General features: G+C 42.3%; 1 protein-coding gene across 3 annotated transcripts in view; it reads left to right on the forward strand.

Moving 5' to 3' along the window:
- Nucleotides 1-27,312, forward strand: part of NUB1 (negative regulator of ubiquitin like proteins 1) — a 275,592-nt gene that overhangs the window by 208,208 nt on the left and 40,072 nt on the right. For all 3 annotated transcript variants that reach the window (XM_053713794.1, XM_053713795.1, XM_053713793.1), the window contains exon 13: nt 3,184-3,273. In XM_053713794.1, the coding sequence (XP_053569769.1) occupies nt 3,184-3,273 (90 nt within the window). The remainder of the gene's footprint in view (nt 1-3,183; nt 3,274-27,312) is intronic.

The following is a 27,312-nucleotide window of genomic DNA, read 5'->3' on the forward strand; positions in this document are numbered from 1 at the left end:
GGCCAAGCGGATACTTGACCTATGATTGGCCATCCTGGTTCTCGCGTCGTCTGTTGTTTTGCCTATGTAGAATTTGCCACAAGGGCAATTCAAAAGGTATATTACAAATTGAGTGGTGCAAGTGAGAATATGCTTAATCTCATATGTTTTATTGCTTTCTGGATGGCGAAACTGAGTGCCAGTTAGCCTCCCTGGGGGGTTATTGGCATCCGCTTGGCCATAAGAAACGGTAAGGCAGACCAGCCGGTGGCTAGACATTTCTTGGAGGCAGGACACTCAGTCAATGATCTGAGATTTAGACTGATCGACCATGTGCCAATCCCACAAAGGGGAGGAGATAGAGGAAACATGCTGTTACGCAAAGAAGCTAGATGGATATACGAACTTGGAACTCTATACCCGAGGGGTCTCAATACCCATACAGGATGGCAGTGTTATCTATGACATTTGAGGTCCATGATCCATCAGTGGGATGCTTGATGTCCTACCTTATATGAGAGTTCATGATCCATCCCCTTCCACCTCCCCCCCCCCATCTTCTCCTTTTTGTTTTTTTCTTCCCCCTTCCCCTCCCCCTCTTTTCCTTCCCCCCTCCCCCTTTCTCTTCTTTTGCTCTTTTTCCGTCCCTCTCTTCCCTTCCCCTGTCTTTTTCCTTCCCCCCCCTTCCTCCCCACCTTTTTTCCCCCGTCTTCACCTCCTTTTCCCTTTTTCTTCATTCTTCTTTTTCTTTCTTTCCTCTTTTTTCCTTTTCCTGCTGTCTTCTTGCTATTTGTGAGTACATGTTCCATTCTAGGCAGTTATTATTACATGGTGATCTTATTGTAACCTTAAGTCATTTTTTAGCTAGTATGTGATATACTATATGGTCTAATAGGTGATTATCTCTGTCCTATACTGAGGTATCCTATGTCCTCTTTTTTTAATTTTACCTGTGATTTATTCATGGGTTGAAGTCAGTTCTATTTTGTGCATTACTTTGTTTTTATTTTTATTTTTAATTCACTTGTACACTATTTTGTATTATTTATGTTTCTTTTATTTCCATTTTCTTGGGTGGTCCGCCACAGCTAACACAATAATGGCTTGAGATGTCACTAACTAAGTAAAGGTTGAATGATAGATATGTGATTTTTCCCATTTTTATTCTTATTTTTGTTTCTTCAACTTTCTAATTTGTATTTTTGATTATTTATTTTGGTTTCTTACTTGGGTAGTTTGTTCGAGCAATATTCATTAATAGGAGCAGAGACTTTATCTGTATTGCTTATTTAACATTTTTGGTAGTTAGGTCTAAATCTACCACTGGTCTTAGAAGTTTTGATGTGGATTGTGTCTTGATTTGGCAAGGTTTTTGCTTGTTATGCCTTTGGAGCCACACACCTCTATTGGATGAGCTACGTGTGGAGTCTGGATGCAGATAAATTTCTAAGAATCGGAGCCTTTGTTGGGTGAAATAACACCGCTGAAATAACACTGCTGTACATATTACATAGATTAGGCTGGTGTTTAGGTTGGTGGTTTGAGTACATATTATCTCTAGAGAGATGCCGATAATCTGTCAAAATATTGCGGCACTATGATACGCCTAGATGTGGGCGGACTCATCTCGGATTGGATGATTCTCGCCACTTTGTTTACCTTAGTGATGTGCATAAATGTTTTCATAGGGTGATAGTGTGCGGTATAAGCTGTGTTAGCTAAACGCGACTATAGGACTTATGAGCTCTGTGGGATTCTTTTTAGACCATTGTTATACATATCACATTTATGGATGTTTGCTTTTTGCAAGATTTTATGCTGTGACGGCATTTGCCGAGAGTGTTGAAGAACGATCAGTGAAGTGGCTAATATGCTCTAAAATAATCTTGTTTATGCATGAGTGAGTGTTTGAGGTGGCTCAATGTGAATACTTTAGTTCAATTACGATGATGTGTGCGTCCCTAGTGACAGGGGGGGCGTTTGTTATGATTACACAGCAATGACGTATTGAGCTTTGAGTGTTAGGTCGTTGTTGATTGGAGGAATTACGATCTCCAATTTTTGTTGTTTTGCACGCATTTTATTTATACATTTTTTTTGCCTATCTCTGTGCCAGATTAGAGAGAGATTGCCCCTTTGTATTGACGACTCAGGGTCCCATTTTAAACTGTATTTATGATTGCTTGTTTTACACTGTTTCACTATATGTATAGGTGGCTTTCTAATATTGATTGCCATTGGTCACTATGAAGGGTGTGTTGAATTTCTGTGGCCATGATTGGTCAAACGTCAGGGGAGGGTTATTTGGTAGCCTATTTAAGGGCTGATTTTTCACATTGTTAACTGGTCAGAGGAAGGGACTGTTGTTGTCCCGAAACATCACTATTTTGCATTAAACTTTTGTCACAGTTGGAGTAAGTTCAGTGAGTGCTTCTTTGCTACATTTATATATAGCTTTGGTCCCGAAAATGTTCCTGGTTTCCCCCTTCATAGCCGACCTGTCATCCGCTGTATTTTTTTTATTTTTTTTTTTAAAAACTGCTTTACAGGGTTATTTGCAAATCACAACCCAATCAATAGCACTGATCGCTTTACTGTAGTGCAGCTAACAACTTGCTGTATTAAAGTGAACATTTTTATTTATTGTGTTGTGATTAACAAACAACACTGTGACTTGGTTTAAAAAACAAAAATACTGCGGCTGGTGTATAGGCTCGCAAGGGGGAAACCAGGGCCATTGTGCGGTACAAAAATCAATTTAAAATTGGCTTTATATAAAGGTGAGTCTAAATACACTTTTTAATTATTCACATACTGCACAACACTGCATATTTTAATGTTACTCTGCTAGTAAGGCAACGGTTAAATTTTGAGTTTTGATGTTTGCCATAAATTTTTTAATATTTCATCTCTGTTCCTGTAAGTATAAAATGTGGGATATTTTGTTTTAAACTGTTTGGAACTTATTTTACATCGATTGATATATGTGTATATATATTTTTATATATATATATATATATATATATATATATACCTACATACATACAAAAAGGAAATTTAGTCAGCAGCCCTCAATACTTCCAATAATGGAATTAGTATCAGTGGCCTGTTATTTAATTACTCACAGACCAATGGTGCAGGAGGAAAAGATACTATTAAAATAAAAAAATAAACTATATATATAAACAAACTTCCCTTTTGTAGATTCTTCTTGATAATCCAGACCGTTTAATTTCACAAGGGAACCTCATTCCTGCGTTTTCCTACAAAGCTCCCCAAGAAAGTATTGATCAGGTAAGACCTATATTCATTTGTTAAAACCATTTGTTTTACTTTATCCTGTTGAAAGTATTATCTTTATTATTATCTATGTAAAGGATATATATATATATATATATACAAAGGTAATAGAAGACAGCAGTCGCTGGGCTTAAGGATAAGCAATAGAAGCTTTTATTTACGTGATGTTTCGGGGACAGTTCCCCTTCATCAGACCAACAATAAAATGTGACAAGCAAACATTGATACCCTCTAAGACCCTCCCCCAGTGAACAGAAATTACTTTATTTAGTGCACATTATGTTGTATTTCCTATTTGCTGCACTGATATTCCTCTGGTCACATTACAAATTGGCATGTGTATATATTTATATTTATATCATGATGTATATTTAGATTACTGCTATGCCTTTATCATTGCTATGTCCTTTCTCCCTTTTTTATTTCTTTTTTCTTTCTTTTTGCTCTGTGCTAGCAGCAAGTTATGTCCATGACTCTGTCTTGTAATTTGTACTTTTCAATGTTATATGTTCACTTAGATTGAGGTGGATGTTCTGGGATAGATTGGGTACATTGTATCTGATACTAATTAACTTGTATTTGGGTGTGTATGTATTTTGGTGTAAACAGTGTATGGTTGCCTTGACATCCGTTTTTGGCGCAATTTCTGTTCACTGGGGGAAGGTCTTAGAGGGTATCAATGTTTGCTTGTCACATTTTATTGTTGGTCTGATGAAGGGGAGCTGTCCCCGAAACGTCACGTAAATAAAAGCTTCTATTGCTTATCCTTAAGCCCAGCGAGTGCTGTCTTCTATTACCTTTATCTATACCTGCATTCAGCACCTTGGCAACTGGACACCTGTTTGTGCAAGTGCACCAGCCTCTGTGAATATATATACATACACACACACATATATATATATATATATATATATATATATATATATATATATATATATATATATATATATACATACACATACATATATATATATTTATATATATTTATGTGTGTGTGTGTATATACATATATATATATATATATATATATACATACATACATATACATACACACACTACCGTTCAAAAACTTTAGGACACTTCAAATATTTTTTTTAAAATGACCTGAAATTTTACAAAGGTTACCAAAGACTGAAAACTAATCTGCAAAGACCATTACAACTCTTATAAGTGAGAACTGGTCGACACATTAAAAGGCACTTGGAAACTCAAGGAAATTTTGACAGGAAAAGGTCTTGCAGGTCCAAAGTGTAAAAGACTCAGAAAACAAGTTTCTAAAAGTCAACAATTTGCATGATAGGCAGCTCACAGGACAACAACTTCAAGCACATATCAAAGTCAGCAAGTCTGACTTTCCACTTGGCGAGGAGACTTGAAGCTGCGGGATTGACATGTCAAGTGGCGGTAGGAAAGCCATTGCTAAGATGACAAAGCTTCCCTGAGCAACAACGCACTGCCAGTGGACTACTGAAGGCTGGAAAGGTCTTATGAAGCAATGAATCAAAATTTGAAATGTTCAGTTTTTCTCTTTTGTACTACATCAAGTTAGTAAAATGATAGTCCTTCATTGTGTGACACCAACTGTCAAACATGGAAAATGAAGCATGATGGTCTGGGGTTCTTTTGCTGGATCCAGAGTCTGCTATTTGCAGAGAGTGAGTGGCTCCCTGAACCAAAAAAGACTACCATAGCATTTTGCAGCAGGATTCAATACCCTCTGGTATACACTTAATTGGTCAGGGGTTCATCCTACTAAAATCATTAAATTAGCAGACTATGACCTAGATTTGGAGTTCGGCGGTAGCCGTGAAAACCAGCGTTAGAGGCTCCTAACGCTGGTTTTAGGCTACCGCCGGTATTTAGAGTCATGTAGGTAAGGGTCTAACGCTCACTTTTCAGCCGCGACTTTTCCATACCGCAGATCCCCCTACGCCATTTGCGTATCCTATATTTTCAATGGGATCTTCCTAACTCCGGTATTTAGAGTCGTTTCTGCAGTGAGCGTTAGAGCTCTAACGACAAGATTCCAGCCGCAGAAAAAAAGCAGGAGTTAAGAGCTTTCTGGCTAACGCCGGTTTATAAAGCTCTTAACTACTGTACCCTAAAGTACACTAACACCCATAAACTACCTATGTACCCCTAAACCGAGGTCCCCCCACATCGCCGCCACTCGATTAAAATTTTTAACCCCTAATCTGCCGACCGCCACCTACGTTATACTTATGTACCCCTAATCTGCTGCCCCTAACACCGCCGACCCCTATATTATATTTATTAACCCCTAACTTGCCCCCCACAACGTCGCCGCAAGCTACTTAAAATAATTAACCCCTAATCTTCCGACCGCAAATCGCCGCCACCTACGTTATCCCTATGTACCCCTAATCTGCTGCCCCTAACATCGCCGACCCCTATGTTATATTTATTAACCCCTAATCTGCCCCCCACAACGTCGCCGACACCTACCTACACTTATTAACCCCTAATCTGCCGAGCGGACCTGAGCGCTACTATAATAAATGTATTAACCCCTAATCCGCCTCACTAACCCTATCATAAATAGTATTAACCCCTAATCTGCCCTCCCTAACATCGCCGACACCTACCTTCAATTATTAACCCCTAATCTGCCGACCGGAGCTCACCGCTATTCTAATAAATGGATTAACCCCTAAAGCTAAGTCTAACCCTAACACTAACACCCCCCTAACTTAAATATAATTTACATCTAACGAAATAAATTAACTCTTATTAAATAACTTATTCCTATTTAAAGCTAAATACTTACCTGTAAAATAAATCCTAATATAGCTACAATATAAATTACATTTATATTATAGCTATTTTAGGATTAATATTTATTTTACAGGCAACTTTGTAATTATTTTAACCAGGTACAATAGCTATTAAATAGTTAAGAACTATTTAATAGTTACCTAGTTAAAATAATTACAAATTGACCTGTAAAATAAATCCTAACCTAAGTTATAATTAAACCTAACACTACCCTATCAATAAAATAATTAAATAAACTACCTACAATTACCTACAATTAACCTAACACTACACTATCAATAAATTAAATAAACACAATTGCTACAAATAAATACAATTAAATAAACTATCTAAAGTACAAAAAATAAAAAAGAACTAAGTTACAGAAAATAAAAAAATATTTACAAACATAAGAAAAATATTACAACAATTTTAAACTAATTACACCTACTCTAAGCCCCCTAATAAAATAACAAAGCCCCCCAAAATAAAAAATTCCCTACCCTATTCTAAAATACAAAAATTACAAGCTCTTTTACCTTACCAGCCCTGAACAGGGCCCTTTGCGGGGCATGCCCCAAGAAGTTCAGCTCTTTTGCCTGTAAAAAAAAACATACAATACCCCCCCCCCAACATTACAACCCACCACCCACATACCCCTAATCTAACCCAAACCCCCCTTAAATAAACCTAACACTAAGCCCCTGAAGATCTTCCTACCTTGTCTTCACCTCACCAGGTATCACCGATCCGTCCTGGCTCCAAGATCTTCATCCAACCCAAGCGGGGGTTGGCGATCCATAATCCGGTGCTCCAAAGTCTTCCTCCTATCCGGCAAGAAGAGGACATCCGGACCGGCAAACATCTTCTCCAAGCGGCATCTTCTATGTTCTTCCATCCGATGACGACCGGCTCCATCTTGAAGACCTCCAGCGCGGATCCATCCTCTTCTTCCGACGACTAGACGACGAATGACGGTTCCTTTAAGGGACGTCATCCAAGATGGCGTCCCTCGAATTCCGATTGGCTGATAGGATTCTATCAGCCAATCGGAATTAAGGTAGGAATTTTCTGATTGGCTGATGGAATCAGCCAATCAGAATCAAGTTCAATCCGATTGGCTGATCCAATCAGCCAATCAGATTGAGCTCGCATTCTATTGGCTGTTCCGATCAGCCAATAGAATGCGAGCTCAATCTGATTGGCTGATGGGATCGGCCAATCGGATTGAACTTGATTCTGATTGGCTGATTCCATCAGCCAATCAGAAAATTCCTACCTTAATTCCGATTGGCTGATAGAATCCTATCAGCCAATCGGAATTCGAGGGACGCCATCTTGGATGACGTCCCTTAAAGGAACCTTCATTCTTCAGTTGGACGTCGAAAGAAGAGGATGGATCCGCGCCGGAGGTCTTCAAGATCAGCCGCTTCGCTCCGGATGGAAGAAGATAGAAGATGCCGCTTGGAGAAGATGTTTGCCGGTCCGGATGTCCTCTTCTTGCCGGATAGGAGGAAGACTTTGGACCCTCTTCTGGACTTCTTCAGTGGATGTCTAGCCCCCGCTTGGGTTGGATGAAGATATCGGAGCCAGGACCGATCGGTGATACCTGGATGGTGAAGACAAGGTAGGAAGATCTTCAGGGGATTAGTGTTAGGTTTATTTAAGGGGGGTTTGGGTTAGATTAGGGGTATGTGGGTGGTGGGTTGTAATGTTGGGGGGGGGGTATTGTATGTTTTTTTTTACAGGCAAAAGAGCTGAACTTCTTGGGGCATGCCCCGCAAAGGGCCCTGTTCAGGGCTGGTAAGGTAAAAGAGCTTGTAATTTTTGTATTTTAGAATAGGGTAGGGAATTTTTTATTTTGGGGGGCTTTGTTATTTTATTAGGGGGCTTAGAGTAGGTGTAATTAGTTTAAAATTGTTGTAATATTTTTCTTATGTTTGTAAATATTTTTTTATTTTCTGTAACTTAGTTCTTTTTTATTTTTTGTACTTTAGATAGTTTATTTAATTGTATTTATTTGTAGCAATTGTATTTATTTAATTTATTGATAGTGTAGTGTTAGGTTAATTGTAGGTAATTGTAGGTAGTTTATTTAATTATTTTATTGATAGGGTAGTGTTAGGTTTAATTATAACTTAGGTTAGGATTTATTTTACAGGTCAATTTGTAATTATTTTAACTAGGTAACTATTAAATAGTTCTTAACTATTTAATAGCTATTGTACCTGGTTAAAATAATTACAAAGTTGCCTGTAAAATAAATATTAATCCTAAAATAGCTATAATATAAATGTAATTTATATTGTAGCTATATTAGGATTTATTTTACAGGTAAGTATTTAGCTTTAAATAGGAATAAGTTATTTAATAAGAGTTAATTTATTTCGTTAGATGTAAATTATATTTAAGTTAGGGGGGTGTTAGTGTTAGGGTTAGACTTAGCTTTAGGGGTTAATCCATTTATTAGAATAGCGGTGAGCTCCGGTCGGCAGATTAGGGGTTAATAATTGAAGGTAGGTGTCGGCGATGTTAGGGAGGGCAGATTAGGGGTTAATACTATTTATGATAGGGTTAGTGAGGCGGATTAGGGGTTAATACATTTATTATAGTAGCGCTCAGGTCCGCTCGGCAGATTAGGGGTTAATAAGTGTAGGTAGGTGTCGGCGACGTTGTGGGGGGCAGATTAGGGGTTAATAAATATAACATAGGGGTCGGCGATGTTAGGGCAGCAGATTAGGGGTACATAGGGATAACGTAGGTGGCGGCGGTTTACGGAGCGGCAGATTAGGGGTTAAAAGTGTAATGCAGGGGTCAGCGATAGCGGGGGCGGCAGATTAGGGGTTAATAAGTGTAAGGTTAGGGGTGTTTAGACTCGGGGTTCATGTTAGAGTGTTAGGTGCAGACGTAGGAAGTGTTTCCCCATAGGAAACAATGGGGCTGCGTTAGGAGCTGAACGCGGCTTTTTTGCAGGTGTTAGGTTTTTTTTCAGCTCAAACAGCCCCATTGTTTCCTATGGGAGAATCGTGCACGAGCACGTTTTTGAGGCTGGCCGCGTCCGTAAGCAACTCTGGTATCGAGAGTTGCATTTGCGGTAAAAATGCTCTACGCTCCTTTTTTGGAGCCTAACGCAGCATTTTTTTGGACTCTCGATACCAGAGTTAAATTTATGGTGCGGCCAGAAAAAAACCCGCGGAGCGTTAACAGCCCTTTTACCGCCGAACTCCAAATCTAGGCCTATGTGTGTAATCCTTGTAAAGACATTGTTAATCTGCTTTCATATGGTAACGGAGATGCTGATAGTCCACAAGCAGCAAGTCTTAGTTGTCACTTGACTGCTTGGGCTTCCTGAAGCTGTGTCACTGTCAGTAATCTTACGTTGGTGCCGGTATGAGGTGTGGGATGGAAGGAGGGAGTTAGGCGGTTGGTAGTCCAGCACGGGAGGGGGCAGGTCCCTACGCTACTGCAAATTGGTTTGAAAGGGAGGGATGGTCCCTACACTACATAAAAATAGTGATCGCTTGGAGGGGGAGGGAGAACTTTACACTACAGAAAATAGTATAATAAAATTAAATAATTTTTTTTTTTTAAATCAATATTTTGTTACTGGCAGATTTGCTTCTGCAGTACCTAGGATGGTGGTAAACGGGAAGGGAGGGATAAAGTAGGGATCAGGGGGTGGGAGGGTAATTCCTACAGTAAGTATTAACCTTACAAACTGATTAATACCCTTCAAGCTGGGAAGTTCTGAAGTGTGGTGCACAACTGTAATTATCGGCCTTCTAATTAGCCTTCTAATTAACAAAAGACAGTGGTCAAGCTATGTATGTCTGCTATTTCTGAATAAATAAGAAGCCCAGAGAAGCCTTTACAACCATTTGTGTTATGTCTGCATTAGTTTTGTTTAAATAATTTCAGTGAGAAACAAAGTTTGCAAAAAAGTTAACTTTTTTTTTTTTTTTACATGATCATATTTGTTGGCTAAATAGTGGCATGAAATATACCAAAATGGGCCTAAATCAACCTTTTGGTTGTCTGCTTTATAAATATATATATATATAGTAAGGGGGTCAATTTTGAGAATTTGGGCAGTTCTACTATACGAAATGAGCTAGCCGATAGCATCATTTTAAACATAGCTGTAGATAAAGACCTTAAAATGGTCGCAAATTCATAAAACAATATATACATATTTAGTCTTGGCTGAATCAGAGGATGCCAATGAACACATTTTGAGATCCCCCCCCCCCCCTCAGATAGAAAATGACGGGATTTTGTGGAATGTGGTAATTAAAGGGATAGGAAAGTCAAAATTAAACTTGCATGAATTAAATAGAGCATGTCATTTTAAGACCCTTTTAAATTCACTTCTATTTTCAAATGTGCTTTGTTCTCTTGTTATCCATTGTTGAAAAAGAATACGCACATATCCTACACTAGTGGGAGCTAGCTGCTGATTGGTGCCTGCACACATTTTTCTAGCTGCTTATACTGCAATGCTGTTCCTTCAGAAAAGGATAACAAGATAATGAAGCAAATTTGATAATAGTAATTGGAAAGTTGTTTAAAATTGTGTGTTCTATCCAAACAAATCATGAAAGACAATTTTGGGGTTTCCTGTCCCTTTTAATCTTTTTTTTTTTTTTTTTTTTTTTTTAACTTTTTTTGGTAGATTTACAGAAAGCCCCAGTAACCAGTTCTGTAAACTGTAACCTCTTTGGAGCAGGGCCCTACATATTATGCGTTTATATATCTGCATGTATCCAGCACTACTGAATTTTATGGGTTAATTGAAGCTATTAAAAGTAAGGCAGGAAATAAGGTTTGGTCGGCGGAGATGTGATATTTGTTTTGTTTTTTTCTCAAGTGAGTCTGCAATTTTTCGTTCTTTTTTTTTTTTTTTTTTTTTGGTCCTTAGTGGCATCTGTAGTATTTTTTTCAGTTAAGCTACATATGGCTGTCATTACAAGTTTGGCCAAGGTCTTTTCTTCATTTAAAGTTACAAATGGGTCATATAGCTTTTCTTCTTAAAAGGGAAGAGTCCACAGCTGCATTCATTACTTTTGGAAATACAGAACCTGGCCACCAGGAGGAGGCAAAGACACCCCATCCAAAGGTTTAAATACCTCCCCCACTTCCCTCATCCCCCAGTCATTCTTTGCCCTTCGTCACAGGAGGTTGGCAGAGAAGTATCAGAAGTCGAGATAGTCTCTCATGGAGGGTAGTACTCTTCGCAATGGGACTGGAGTTTTAAGTAATTCTGTCAGCCTCTCAGTGAGAGCATGGATGAAAGTTAGAGTCCGGAGATGCAGGGAGAGTTTTCCTGCGAACCCATCCCGACTCATATTAACAACTCCTTGGTAATCAGCGTTGACGAGTTTCGCTGCCTACCTTTCTTCACTTAAGTCCATGTCAGAAGCGAGGCTACTATCTGTCACACTTGAAGGGCTGTGTTCCTGTTCCACGGCGTAGATTCCGGTAAGTTTGTTTCATTTTATTTCGATATGTGAATGTAATGTTAACGAAATAAGGTAGGGTTCCAGTGGGACTCCTTTTATCTTAATAAGGAATCATGGGATAATACCTCCTGAGGGGGGTTATTGAGCAGGAGGGACTTTTAATCATGTTTGTTATATGGTTCTATCTGCAAATGTGTAGCTATATACTTAGGGTCACGGCCTTTATGGAACATAACGGGCTTCTTTCTCCAACATAGGTGTGTCCGGTCCACGGCGTCATCCTTACTTGTGGGATATTCTCTTCCCCAACAGGAAATGGCAAAGAGCCCAGCAAAGCTGGTCACATGATCCCTCCTAGGCTCCGCCTACCCCAGTCATTCTCTTTGCCGTTGTACAGGCAACATCTCCACGGAGATGGCTTAGAGTTTTTTAGTGTTTAACTGTAGTTTTTATTATTCAATCAAGAGTTTGTTATTTTAAAATAGTGCTGGTATGTACTATTTACTCAGAAACAGAAAAGAGATGAAGATTTCTGTTTGTATGAGGAAAATGATTTTAGCACCGTAACTAAAATCCATGGCTGTTCCACACAGGACTGTTGAGAGCAATTAACTTCAGTTGGGGGAACAGTGTGCAGTCTCTTACTGCTTGAGGTATGACACATTCTAACAAGACGATGTAATGCTGGAAGCTGTCATTTTCCCTATGGGATCCGGTAAGCCATGTTTATTAAGATAGTAAATAAGGGCTTCACAAGGGCTTATTAAGACTGTAGACTTTTTCTGGGCTAAATCGATTCATTATTAACACATATTTAGCCTTGAGGAATCATTTATTCTGGGTATTTTGATATGATTATATCGGCAGGCACTGTTTTAGACACCTTATTCTTTAGGGGCTTTCCCTAATCATAGTCAGAGCCTCATTTTCGCGCCGGTATGGCGCACTTGTTTTTGAGGACAGCATGGCATGCAGCTGCATGTGTGTGGAGCTCTGATACATAGAAAAGTCTTTCTGAAGGCATCATTTGGTATCGTATTCCCCTTTGGGCTTGGTTGGGTCTCAGCAAAGCAGATTCCAGGGACTGTAAAGGGGTTAAATATAAAAACGGCTCCGGTTCCGTTATTTTAAGGGTTAAAGCTTCCAAATTTGGTGTGCAATACTTTTAAGGCTTTAAGACACTGTGGTGAAATTTTGGTGAATTTTGAACAATTCCTTCATACTTTTTCGCAATTGCAATAATAAAGTGTGTTTAGTTTAAAATTTAAAGTGACAGTAACGGTTTTATTTTAAAACGTTTTTTGTGCTTTGTTATCAAGTTTATGCCTGTTTAACATGTCTGAACTACCAGATAGATTGTGTTCTGACTGTGGGGAAACCAAGGTTCCTTCTCATTTAACTATATGTATTTTATGTCATAAAAAAATTTAGTAAAAATGATGCCCAAGATGATTCCTCAAGTGAGGGGAGTAAGCATGGTACTGCATCATCCCCTCCTTCGTCTACACCAGTCTTGCCCATACAGGAGGCCCCTAGTACATCTAGTGCGCCAATACTCCTTACTATGCAACATTTAACGGCTGTAATGGATAATTCTATCAAAAACATTTTAGCCAATATGCCCACTTATCAGCGAAAGCGCGACTGCTCTGTTTTAGAAAATTCTGTAGAGCATGAGAACGCTGATGATATGGTTTCTGAAGGGCCCCTACACCAGTCTGAGGGGGCCAGGGAGGTTTTGTCTGAGGGAGAAATTTCAGATTCAGGAAACATTTCTCAACAAGCTGAACCTGATGTGATTACTTTTAAATTTAAGTTGGAACATCTCCGCGCTCTGCTTAAGGAGGTGTTATCCAATTTGGATGATTGTGATTATCTGGTCATTCCAGAACCACTATGTAAAATGGAAAAGTTCTTAGAGGCCCCGGGGCCCCCCGAAGCTTTTCCTATATCCAAGCGGGTGGCGTACATTGTTAGTAAAGAATGGGACAGGCCCGGTATACCTTTAGTACCTCCCCCCATATTTATAAAATTGTTTTCCTATAGTCGACCCCAGAAAGGACTGATGGCAGACAGTCCCCAAGGTCGAGGGGGCGGTTTCTACTCTACACAAGCGCGCCACTATACCCATAGAAGATAGTTGTGCTTTCCAAGATCCTATGGATAAAAAATTAGAAGGTCTGCTAAAGATGTTTGTTCAGCAAGGTTCCCTTCTACAACCAATTGCATGCATTGTCCCTGTCACTGCAGCCGCGTGTTTCTAGTTTGATGAGCTAGGAAAGGCGATTATTAGTAATTCTTCTTCTTATGAGGAGATTATGGACAGAATTCGTGCTCTTAAATTGGCTAATTCTTTCACCCTAGACGCCACCTTGCAATTGGCTAGGTTAGCGGCGAAAAAATTCTGGGTTTGCTATTGTGGCGCAGAGCGCTTTGGTTAAAATCTTGGGCAGCGGATGCGTCTTCCAAGAACAAATTGCTTGACATTCCTTTCAAGGGGAAAACACTCTTTGGCCCTGACTTGAAAGAGATTATCTCTGATATCACTGGGGGCAAGGGCCACGCCCTTCCTCAGGATAGGTCTTTTCAAGACCAAAAATAAACCTAAGTTTCGTCCCTTTCGCAGAAACGGATCAGCCCCAAGGGCTACGTCCTCTAAGCAGGAAGGTAATACTTCTCAAGCCAATCCAGCCTGGAGACCTATGCAAGGCTGGAGCAAAGGAAAGCAGGCCAGGAAACCTGCCACTGCTACCAAGACAGCATGAAATGCGGGCCCCCGATCCGGGACCGGATCTGGTGGGGGGCAGACTCTCTCTCTTCGCTCAGGCTTGGGAAAGAGATGTTCTGGATCCTTGGGCGCTAGAAATAGTCTCCCAAGGTTATTCTCTGGAGTTCAAGGGGCTTCCTCCAAGGGGGAGGTTCCACAGGTCTCAGTTGTCTTCAGACCACATAAGAAGACAGGCATTCTTACATTGGGTAGAAGACCTGCTAAAAATGGGAGTGATTCATCCTGTTCCATTAGGAGAACAAGGGATGGGGTTCTACTCCAATCTGTTCATAGTTCCCAAAAAAGAGGGAACGTTCAGACCAATCTTAGATCTCAAGATCTTGAACAAGTTTCTCAAGGTTCCATCGTTCAAGATGGAAACCATTCGAACACTTCTTCCTTCCATCCAGGAAGGTCAATTCATGACCAAGGTGGATTTCAAGGATGCGTATCTACATATTCCTATCCACAAGGAACATCATCGGTTCCTAAGGTTTGCATTCCTGGACAAGCATTTCCAGTTCGTGGCATTTTCTTTCGGATTAGCCACTGCTCCTAGGATTTTCTCATAGGTACTAGGGTCCCTTCTGGCGGTGCTAAGACCAAGGGGCATTGCTGTAGTACCTTACTTGGACGACATTCTGATTCGAGCGTCGTCCCTTCCTCAAGTAAAGGCTCACACGGACATTGTCCTGGCCTTTCTCAGATCTCACGGATGGAAAGTGAACGTGGAAAAGAGTTCTCTATCTCCGTCAACGAGGGTTCCCTTCTTGGGAACTATAATAGACTCCTTAGAAATGAGGATTTTTCTGACAGAAGCCAGAAAAACAAAACTTCTAGACTCTTGTCGGATACTTCATTCCGTTACTCTTCCTTCCATAGCGCAGTGCATGGAAGTGATAGGTTTGATGGTAGCGGCAATGGACATAGTTCCTTTTGTGCGCATTCATCTAAGACCATTACAACTGTTCATGCTCAGTCAGTGGAATGGGGACTATTCAGACTTGTCTCCGAAGATACAAGTAAATCAGAGGACCAGAGACTCATTCCGTTGGTGGCTGTCCCTGGACAACCTGTCACAAGGGATGACCTTCCGCAGACCAGAGTGGGTCATTGTCACGACCGACGCCAGTCTGATGGGCTGGGGCGCGGTCTGGGGATCCCTGAAAGCTCAGGGTCTTTGGTCTCGGGTAGAATCTCTTCTACCGATAAATATTCTGGAACTGAGAGCGATATTCAATGCTCTCAAAGCTTGGCCTCAGCTAGCGAGGGCCAAGTTCATACATCAACCATCAGGGGGGAACAAGGAGTTCCCTAGCGATGGAAGAAGTGACCAAAATCATTCTATGGGCGGAGTCTCACTCCTGCCACCTGTCTGCTATCCACATCCCAGGAGTGGAAAATTGGGAAGCGGATTTTCTGAGTCGTCAGACATTGCATCCGGGGGAGTGGGAACTCCATCCGGAAATCTTTGCCCAAGTCACTCAACCGTGGGGCATTCCAGACATGGATCTGATGACCTCTCGTCAGAACTTCAGAGTTCCTTACTACGGGTACAGATCCAGGGATCCCAAGGCGGCTCTAGTGGATGCACTAGTAGCACCTTGGACCTTCAAACTAGCTTATGTGTTCCCGCCGTTTCCTCTCATCCCCAGGCTGGTAGCCAGGATCAATCAGGAGAGGGCGTCGGTGATTTTGATAGCTCCTGCGTGGCCACGCAGGACTTGGTATGCAGATCTGGTGAATATGTCATCGGCTCCACCATGGAAGCTACCTTTGAGAGACCTTCTTGTTCTAGGTCCGTTCGACCCACTCCAGCTGACTGCTTGGAGATTGAACGCTTGATCTTATCAAAGCGAGGGTTCTCAGATTCTGTTATTAATACTCTTGTTCAGGCCTGAAAGCCTGTAACCAGAAAAATTACCACATAATTTGGTATATCTGTTGGTGTGAATCTGCAGGATTCCCTTGGGACAAGGTTAAGATTCCTAAGAGTCTATCCTTCCTTCGAGAAGGATTGGAAAAAGGATTATCTGCAAGTTCCTTGATGGGACAGATTTCTGCCCTGTCTGTGTTACTTCACAAAAAGCTGGCAGCTGTGCCAGATGTTCTAGCCTTTGTTCAGGCTCTGGTTAGAATCAAGCCTGTTTACAAAATTTTGACTCCTCCTTGGAGTCTCAACCTAGTTCTTTCAGTTCTTCAGGGGGTTCCGTTTGAACCCTTACATTCCGTAGATATTAAGTTATTATCTTGGAAAGTTTTGTTTTTGGTTGCAATTTCTTCTGCTAGAAGAGTTTCAGAATTATCTGCTCTGCAGTGTTCTTCTCCTTATCTGGTGTTCCATGCAGATAAGGTGGTTTTGCGTACTAAACCTGGTTTTCTTCCTAAAGTTGTTTCTAACAAAAACATTAACCAGGAGATAGTTGTGCCTTCTTTGTGTCCTAATCCAGTTTCAAAGAAGGAACGTTTGTTGCACAACTTGGATGTAGTTCGTGCTCTCAAATTTTACTTAGCAGCTACTAAGGATTTCAGACAAACTTTGTCTTTGTTTGTTGTTTATTCTGGTAAACGGAGAGGTCAAAAAGCAACTTCTACCTCTCTCTCCTTCTGGATTAAAAGCATTATCCGATTGGCTTATGAGACTGCCGGACGGCAGCCTCCTGAAAGAATCACAGCTCACTCCACTAGGGCTGTGGCTTCCACATGGGCCTTCAAGAACGAGGCTTCTGTTGATCAGATATGTAAGGCAGCGACTTGGTCTTCACTGCACACTTTTTCTAAATTTTACAAATTTGATACTTTTGCTTCTTCTGAGGCTATTTTTGGGAGAAAGGTTTTGCAAGCCGTGGTGCCTTCCATTTAGGTGACCTGATTTGCTCCCTCCCTTCATCCGTGTCCTAAAGCTTTGGTATTGGTTCCCACAAGTAAGGATGACGCCGTGGACCGGACACACCTATGTTGGAGAAAACAGAATTTATGTTTACCTGATAAATTACTTTCTCCAACGGTGTGTCCGGTCCACGGCCCGCCCTGGTTTTTTTAATCAGGTCTGATAATTTATTTTCTTTAACTACAGTCACCACGGTAACATATGGTTTCTCCTATGCAAATATTCCTCCTTAACGTCGGTCGAATGACTGGGGTAGGCGGAGCCTAGGAGGGATCATGTGACCAGCTTTGCTGGGCTCTTTGCCATTTCCTGTTGGGGAAGAGAATATCCCACAAGTAAGGATGACGCCGTGGACCGGACACACCGTTGGAGAAAGTAATTTATCAGGTAAACATAAATTCTGTTTTTAATGATGCAATCTTTCCAGATTGCGCACCCTTTTCGTGACTGGCACGGTGCACCTCGTGACGAGTGTGGTTACGTTGTTTTTCATTTCCGTATGCTGTCTGTGGGCGACCAAGAGAGTCTTGCTCGTGGGTTGTCTGGTTCACAGGAGGTGGTGAGTGCCCCAGCCATTTGGGGTGTTAAAGGTGCCATTTAGTTTTTTGTAATCCCAAAATTATGGAGGATTCTGATATGCGCAACATGGATGCCTCTGATATGGAGGATGTGTCTTGTGATGAATATGAAATGGCCCAGGTAATCGATGCCCATCAGTTATGTTCCGATTGCCGTTCTAGAGTACTCTCATCTCCCGAAGCAGGGAGTTTAGAGTGCGTTAAACCATCTGCCTCCGAGGTTCCCATGACCCGTGAAGTGAGTGCCCCAGTCCATTTCCCGGCTACGCAAGCAGGTGTCCCTATGACCTTTACTCCTCCGGAGGGTGGCTTGTTTCCTCCAGAGGTTATGGCATGGTTCCGCATGGCCATTTCTATGGCGCTGAATCATTTATATCTCTCAAGTGAAGTATTTCTAAGATACTGTTCGTGTTCCGTTAACCAGTGCCCGTCAAGCGTGGCATCATCCGATTGTTCGGCCTTCTGGGGAAGCGTTGGCCCCTGAGGCTTCAGGGCCCCTATCTCGGGGTAGAGGGTCTTCCGTTGATCCGGCAAGGGATGATTTTGCCTTCCATTATAGGCTGGCTCGCCTTCGTGTTCTTTTAAGACATGTTTTGGCAATGTTGGAGGATCCCAGTCTTAGCGGGCCGAGGGATCCGAGGCCTTAGAAGCTGGATGGCAAAATATATATGACGTTTGGGGATCAAGCCAATCTCCTTAACGTCGTTTTTCTTTTTCTTTGTTTCTCGGTTCCAGTTCTGAGCTTGGGTGAATGGGGCTTTTCATCGGCTGGTCCCGTTGTCGTCCTCATTCACCTTGGGCGTTCACCCGATGAGTGCGGCCTTCAGTTTATTTTGTTTAATCCGGATGGATGTGTTTAATTTGTTTTTTTCTTAAGCTCTGTTAGATTTTCGTTTTTATGAACGTTTCTCTTTGGAACCGATACTTGCGATTTAGGTTGCGTGGGCACTTCCTCGGAAGTTGCGCACTTGTTGAACAATAGAATTATGTTTTTTCTAGTTCATTTATTGATCCTTCGGGACAAATTTTCTTGGACCTTGGGCAGTTCTAGAGTGTCCTTATACCAGACAGGTACTGGTCAGATACTTTTCTTCCTAATGGGAAAGAGTCCACAGCCGCAATCATTACTTATGGGAAATAAGAACCTGGCCACCAGGAGGAGGCAAAGGCTTAAATACTCCTCCCACTTCCCCATGCCCCAATCATTCTTTGCCTTTCGTCCCAGGAGGTTGGCAGAGAAGTGTCAGAAGCTTTTTTTGTTTTTTTTGTTATACTTTTATTTATTGTTAATATGTTGCTTATGGAGGGTGCTACCCTTCGACATGGGACAGGAGTTTTAAGTAGTCCTGTTAGCCTCTCGTGGAGGGCCTGGGCGAAAGTTAGAGTCCGGAGATGCAGTGGGCGCTTCCCCTACGACACCATCCCGACTCGTTTTAACAGCTCCTTTCAGCACTTGCCATTGTCTCGAGTCCATTACGGAGGCGCTGCCACTATTAGTCACATTTGAAGGGCCGTGTTCCTGTTCCACTGCATAGATTCCGGTAAGATTGTTTCATTTTATTACATTGTCTGTAATGTGATTTATTATGACAGTATAGCATGGGCCTCGCTGAGGCACCTTCAGTATAGATCTTGGAATCAAGCGATATTTCTTCCTTAGGGTAGATTTGTGAACGGGGAAGGGGTCTCTTATCATGTTTCTTATGTGATTCAACCTGCATTGGGTATGTGTGTATGGGCTCTGAGGCATGAAGCTTTATTCTATGCGGTGTATAGTGGCTTTTTTCTGGGCTTGTGATTGCACGGCCTAGTACTAAAAATCTTTGCGTTATGAGTATATGCCTGTTGGTTTAGACTTGCGTATCCTTTTATGTGGGCCTAGTTTTGCCGCCTTTCGGTGGCGCGCTTTTGGATTTCGCAGGGCATCTGCTGACCGTGCGTGTTTACGCTTGGGTGGGGTTTCTTCCCTTTCTGCATTCCTGACCGAATGGCGATAGAGGAAGGAGTCTGCTCCGCTGAGGTCTGGTCATAGGAGGTGGTGAGTACCCCAGCCATTGTGTGTCAGGTGCCAGTCGTTTTTTCCTATATTGTGCGTTTATATTAGTCCTAGCCATGGAGGATTCTCATGCCGGGACACTTGTCTTATCAGATTCTGAGTCGTCCTCGGACGAGGATTGTCGTTTGGCCCCGGGCCTGCTGAGCCATCAGCCTCCGGGAGCTCTGTTCCTCAGGAGGTGCCTTCCCAATCGCAAACTCCTTTTGCTTTTGCAGGTGACCTGGACTTTGATGTCTCCTCCGTGCAGGGTGGATTGTTTCCCCCGTAGATGGTGGGACATTTTCGTTTTAATATTTTATTGGCTCTGATTCGTCTACAAGATCCCGAGGTTTCCTTGCAGTTATATACCTTCCTACCTATCCCGGGTGTTCAGACCATGAATGGCACTATAATATTCCCCCTGGGGGTGATTGTTCCCCCTTGTTGTTCTTTTCGTTATAGGATTGTGCGGCTGTGTGTCCTACTACAACGTCTTTTTGACCTATTGGGGTATCCTTTCCTTTATCGTCCGGGGACTTCTCAGTTCTCGCACGGTTCTTCAGTATAGATTAATGGGGATAATCTTATCTCCGGTCGGTCTATTATGAGCTTTCCCAGCCTTTTTTTTTCCTGAGAATTCTGGTCTCTGTTTGGCAGGTCCTGTGGAGACATAGTTCCTTCTGGGCAGATGCCTTCAAGTGCCCTTGTTTATTTTATCCGAGTCGGATTTATTTACTTTATATTCTTTTCCTACGGGAATTATGGGATTGCTTGGATTTAGTTCTTCCAAGGAAGTCGTTCCCGGGTTTTATCCGGAGTTGGTGTGTGCACTATTAATTGTTAGTGACGCATGTTGCGTCTGGGTGGTCCGGCGGGACCTACTGGTTCAGTTATTTTTGTTGTTTGTTTTTATAAACTACACTTTTCCTTGAGACCTTCGGGTCTGGATGTAAGGAGCGCTTGGGCTGGCCGTGTCAGTCTGCTCCAGAGACATGGGCCGGTGGAGTCCCACCGCGTCCCTTCGGCCAGAGGGGTGCGGTTCTTGCTGCTATTGTGCGGTTTTGGCCTTTTTGGGCCACCCTTGGTGGTTCTCCTAGATTCTAGTTTCCGTTGGGTGACTAGTATAGGTCTGGTCCTGCTGAGGTGGCTAGTTGCTCCTACCTCTGCTTATGGGAGCTTTGGATACTCTTTTTGGATCTTGGAGGTTGCAGCTCACCCTGGTTTCTCCGGTGTTGCCACTGGTGTTTCGGTCTTTTCTGCCGCTCCTTAGGGGTCAGGAACCGAGGTTTGCTCGGTTCACGGTATCTTGTGCCTTGCGACTGCTGGTCCGGGGTTTTTCCTCTTGGACTCGGGCTGAGTGTTTTATCGCAGTATATATCCTGGGTTCTTCTGTACTTGGTGTTCGAGGTCTTTCTTTTCCTCGATGAGTTAGTCTGCCAGCTTGTTAGGCCTTTTTGGGGCATGTGGCCCCGGGTCCTGACTAGTGGAATCTGACCCCTTCTTCTCGGATCTCATTGTAGGTTTGGGAGGGGAGTCTAGGGTTCTGTCGGTCTAAGTTCTAGCTATCTCTCCTTAAGTCCCTGTTATCCCCTTTGGTGTTAGGGGTTGGGTCAGGATGGGTTCCATTGTTCTCCTTGGGGAGTTTGGAATTGTTGGCAGTTTGGGTACCTATGGACGGGCTTCTGGGCCTTCCTTTCTTAGGGTTTTTTTGCCCTATTGTTCTCATTAAGTCTAGGATTTGACTCTAGACTGTTTGCCCTTTCCCTTTTTTTTTGTCTCCGCATTTGTGGACCTTTGCTCAACACATGGTGGTTGCACGTTAGTTGCTTTGCTGCCAGGTGTTGTGGGGGCTTGAGAGGCTGTCTCATAGATTTTATTCCTTTTTTTGTCGGACTCTGGATGGTCTGTCTTGACTTTTTCCATATGGCCTGTGGTAGACTCCCCTGACAGGGGAGCTTTTTGGGTCTGCCGCCACTCTGCCCTTTGGGGTGTTCGGTGCCTGTGCATTCATCGGTAGAGGCTTTAGTTGTCTTGGGGACACGTCTTATCTTTTCATATGGGGTATTCTGGTTCCCCTTAAGAAAAAGGGTCACGTTGGTCCTTAGTGTTCTTTTCGGAGAATCCATTCTGTTAGCTTGGATGCTCGACTTAGATCTATCCATCTTAGGGTCCTTTAAGATCGAGGTTCGATTCCATCTGGTTTACATACATTTATGTTGCCTTGTGGGCTTGCCCTTTGGGATTCCGTGTTCTCCGGTTTGTGGGAATTATCCCTGGGTTCTGGTCGCTATTTCTTCAACACGTGCCTGGTTGTTTTTTCTCCCTCCCTTTGTGTGTTCTATGGACTCCGGGCTTGGATCCTACTGAAGTATGAGGCCTGTTATTTAAATTCAACCCCTCCATACGGAGGGTTATGAGTGGCAATCTAGGTTGGTTGTTCGGGCTTCTCGCCTGGGGTACGGATCTGTTTTTGCAGACATCATCATGGTTCCTCAGGTCCCCGGGGATTCAGAACCATTATTCCATTCTTTGGAGTTGGGAGATGTGTGTGACCTATGTGGTCTGGTGTGCCGAATGATTAATGATTTGCTTTTTAACGCAAGGTTCTTCCGGATGCTGACTCTTTAGCCTATTAAGCATTTTATTGTTGTGGCAGAGTTTCCTTCCTCCCGCCTAGGGTGGATCATATGGTCTGGATGCGCGGGCATGTTTTTTAGCTGCTTAGAGTTGTGTTACTCTAAGAATTGGTCTGCAGGGTTTCCCTGCCCTCTGTGGGGAGCTGCGAAGCTCCAGCTTTTGCCTGCTTAAAGAAGATTTTACCATTTTGACCATGGTCTCGACGTTCGGGTGTCTTTCCGTCCTCATTGCAACTCTAGCCTTGAGGCTTGTCAGTGAAGAGGTGAGGTCGGTTACGGATGGCTGCCCTTCTGGGGTCAGGTAGTTGACCATTTGTCCTCGATGCTCCGTTAGGGGCTTCGTGAGCAGTGTCTTCAGTTTGATCTCTGGGATGGCGAGCAGGGTACAGGGTTCTCATTCGCCTTCGGGTGTTGGTGGCTACCTTGCCTATGCGTGTAGCACGTATTAATGCTTTCATATGAGATTTCTTTGCGATCCAAGTGCCCTGGGTGCTGAATCTTAGACCGTTAAGGAAGTCCTTTGTGACTCTTGGGTTTGAGGCTATTGCTAGATCACCAAGTCTACGGATGTTAGAGGTGCGTTCCTCCTTGTAGGAGGCAGCTTAGGGTTCCTCTGGATGTTGGATCTTCGATTGCTTTCGTTTTCAAGGACCCTGACCTAGGTCTGTGTCTCTCCTTGGATGGGTGTGTACGGTTCGATCTCACACTAGATGTTTGTGGTCCCGCTGGCCTCTCTCGTTTTGCGGCTTAGGCTTTCGGTCCTTCTGACGGTTCCCTACTGGCGCATTTACGCTGTTCCTGTAGACTTCAGGTATCTTCACCTGGGTTGGCGATATGGCCGAGGGGTCTCGCCTCCATGGTAGGGTGGTTTTCCGTTGTTTATTTCCCTTCTCTTCTAGAGCGGATTTATGGTTCTCTAGGTTCGGAGTTACCTTAGTATTCAGAGCGACCTGTTGGTTCTCGGTGGCTTGCCTTGTAAGGGTCTTTTCCCTTCTTGCGTTCCAGAAACCTGGAAGGGGAGTTGCGATGTAGTGACTGGTTCTTCTGTTCCTGCAGCGAGAGGCTGAGGGTTTGATCCCTATGAGGCTCTGCTATGTGTTGAATTCTGATATATGGATATATGGATGCTGAGGGTCTGAGGGCCGTCTTCCCTTGGGAAGTGTTCCTTGTTTTTAGAGAAAACAGCCGTGTAGGGGGTTTCATAGCCGAGCACAATGTCTATCCTGACTCATAGTAGCATACCGTTTGTAGTAACGGTCAGCGGTCTAACCGGGGGCTTTGTTCCTACGTTGACCCTTCCTTTCTCTTCCGGAATTCTTGGACTCTTGTCTTTGGTTTTGACTAGCCTTTGGGCTGGGACCATTATCCTAGAGGGAAGATTGGGGGTCGGTTACTCTATGCAGGGTTGACCGTTTTCTTTAGAGTCGGTTCACTCCTTTGTGGGAGTTCTTGGATGTCCTCCTTTTTTCCACTGGTGTTCAGTGCTGGGAGGGGACGCTCCTTGGAGCCCGTTATTCGGAGGGCTGTGAGCCCTTGGAAGGTTTGCAGTTTAATCCAGCTACAGCTATTGCACTTTGAGGGTGTAACTAGCTACAGCTATTTGACCACTTTGACTGGGTGTTAGCAAGCTTTGAAACGCCTTTCGGTGTTTGGGTTTAGCAACGGTGAGTGAGCTTGCCACCTGGAAGCTGGTCATTGGAAGTTCCTGTTCAGACTGTTGGTGTTCTTTTTTGGAGAACTGTTTAATAGCTGCTGGGATAGTTATCATATTTCTGCTGTCTCTGCTGTCTAGCTTGCAGGTCTAGATCTTAAGACAACGGGGAACTCATGGTTTTCCTGGAGTACCTTTGGGTATGGTACAGGGTCAGAGATATGAGGGTGTTCCTCAAATCCTTTTTGGGACATGTTTCCCTGTGTATGGATCTCTTTTTCTCCGGTCCTTGTGTTTCTAGGGAGTTCGTCTCCCTGGGCGTTGCTATTCTACGACAACCATGGTTTGTTCTATGTTCTGAAGAGTAGAATGATCCTTTGTATTTTTCATGAGACTCTGTTCTCCTTTTTGGGGGATTATAGCTGTCCTTGTTTTGGCCAGGTACTTTCATGGGAGTCGTGATCTGCGGGGCTGACTCCCTCGGAGGTTGTTTGGGCTTGACTGACTCTGGGACTGAGTGGTTGAGTTCGGCTTTGTCGGCGGTGTAACTAACGTGCAGTTAACTGGGCTTCAGGTTTTCTCCCGTGTCATCTATTTTTTTAGGGTGTCAAGTAATCCGGCTGTGGTGCCTCTCGAAGGGGCCGCCTTTTATACCCACCCGTTGTCCGTTGTTTGCATTCAGTGTCCTCTAGCTTGGGTATTCTTTTCACAAAAGTAATGAATGCAGCTGTGGATACTTCCCTTTTAAGAAGAAAAACATAAATTATGCTTACCTGATAATTTCATTTTCTTCTGAAGAAAAGAGTCCACAGCTCCTACCCGTGTTTTTATCTATGAGGCGGCTGTAATTTTTTTGTTCTTCTGGCACCTTTTTTCACCCTGATATTTCTCCTACTGTTCCTTTTTCCCTCGGCAGAATGACTGGTGAATGAGGGAAGTGGGGGAGGTATTTAAGCCTTTGGCAGGGCTGTCTTTGCCTCCTCCTGGTGGCCAGGTTCTGTATTTCCCAAAAGTAATGAATGCAGCTGGGGACCCTTACCTTCAGAAGAAAATGAAATTATCAGGTAAGCATAATTTATGTTTTTTACTTTTAGCTGGAGCTGTACAAAACATCTAGACCCCTTTTATCCCAAATATTATTGTTCTCTTCCTTTCAGTATTTTCTTTTGAATCTTTTTATGTTGAGCATATGAGATTATTATAAACATTTACAAACAAATATGCACATTAAAGGGATATGCTGATGGAAAATAAAGTGCCATAATTCCATAGAGCCTTTTATTTTAATATTAGTGTCATTTACAAACTATCTATTTACCCCCTCAAAAGGATTAAACACATAGCTAAAGTCCTACTTGGAGCCACAACACACAAGTAGGACATTTCTGGCGACCAATTAGGAGTGGCATATGCAGGTAGCCACTGATCGCCAGCCATGTTCTGTTCAGTAGCTGTAAGGTGCTGCAAACTTTAGCTATCTAAAGCTTCTGTGGAGTTAAAGGGACACTGTGTAGCCAAAAAAAATATTTTGTGATTCAGATAGAGCATGCAATTTTAAGCAACTTTCTAATTTACTCCTATTATCAAATTGTCTTCATTTTCTTGGTATGTTTATTTGAAAAGCAAGAATGTAAGTTTAGATGCCGGCCCATTTTATGTGAAGAACTTGGGTTGTCCTTGCTGATTGGACAGCACCTTTAAACAAATGCTGTCCATGGTTCTGAACCCACAGTTTGCTGGTTTCTTAGCTGAGATGCCTTCTTTTCAAATAAAGATTGCAAGAGAATGAAGAAAAATTGATAATAGAAGTAAATTAGAAAGTTGCTTACAATTACATCCTCTATCTGAATCATGAAAGAAAAAATTTGGGTTCAGTGTCCCTTTAAATACATTAAGCCAGATTACAAGTGGCGCGTTAACTAAATAAACAAAATATTTTGTTTGTGTGTGTGTGTGTGTGTGTATATATATATATATATATATATATATATATATATATTGTAAAACTCTGTTGATGTGAGAATTAATTTATGAAAACTGACAAATTTCCTGCCTGTTTAACAAATGAAAAAGAGAATATATTATAAAACAAAGATCCCGTTGTCTGCTACTGCAGAATATTGATAAAAGTTTTCTATCTTCTAACATGTTGATTTAAATATAGCACTACCTTACAACTACAACCAACCGACTATCCCAATAGGTGAAATTAGAAAGAGCTATGTTTGTATAACAGTGCACATAGGTTTTGGTTTGATTCAGCGGTTTTTAAATACAATGTATCACGTATATTTCTCTAGACTATAATATGGTAACATTTGAAAGAGGCTTGACTAATTATTGGAAATAGAAGCACTAAGGTAATCACGCCCACATCACTAAAAACCAACAAAAGTCTAGAGACACAGGTGATCGAGAGTCCTGACGAGGCCCGTGCTTTCGCTCAGCATTGTGGGAGCGAAGCGCGCGTCGACTGACACTTACAAACAGCTAAAGCGTTTTTTCTGAAGCCCGGAGGAATGAGTACACAGGCAACTACACTTTACCCACTTCAGTCGGGGTCTCTTTGAGCAACGAGACACAACTATATATGTGAAGGAGGATTCAAAAGTATAAGACGTCGGAGGCTGCTGTCCCGGTCTTGTTAAAGTGCCTGGAAAAGAAATACCTGGTCTTCACGTACCGCAACACTTTTCAAGGCTGCATTTGTCATCGGTTTAAGCAACAACTGAAATCGGTTGTAACAATGTCTAACACTTCCTTACCTCGTATTATTAGCCGGCTATACCTGACCTATTCATCGGATAAAAGCATGATCAAGCCTACAACTATTTGAAATATTTACCTTTGGAGGATTTTTTCACCTTGTGTCTCAGCCTTGATTTAATAAGGACTTTGAGCTCCTTAAGGCCCTGTTCTACTTACACATCCCAAGGAGGACATTATCCATCATACCATTCAGGTCGTATATAATATGTCTTTGGTGTTACCTATTTTTTAACACTATTGTCACTATTTGTTACATATATAACCGATAAATGTTACCAACATGGAATGTATTACATTTGTTGCTGCTATCAAATACTACTATAATTAGCTAGTCTTTTAGTCCAGTATTTGCTATCCACTGCAGTGGTATATCTATTTAGCTAACTGGTTTTGACAAAATGCTTTATGCCTTTTTCTTTGATGTTTTTATCTGTAAATAAAATTGTTGCATATTCCTGAGCCTGTGTGCACTT

Source organism: Bombina bombina, chromosome 5 (genome assembly GCF_027579735.1).
Source record: "Bombina bombina isolate aBomBom1 chromosome 5, aBomBom1.pri, whole genome shotgun sequence".
NCBI lineage: Eukaryota > Metazoa > Chordata > Amphibia > Anura > Bombinatoridae > Bombina > Bombina bombina.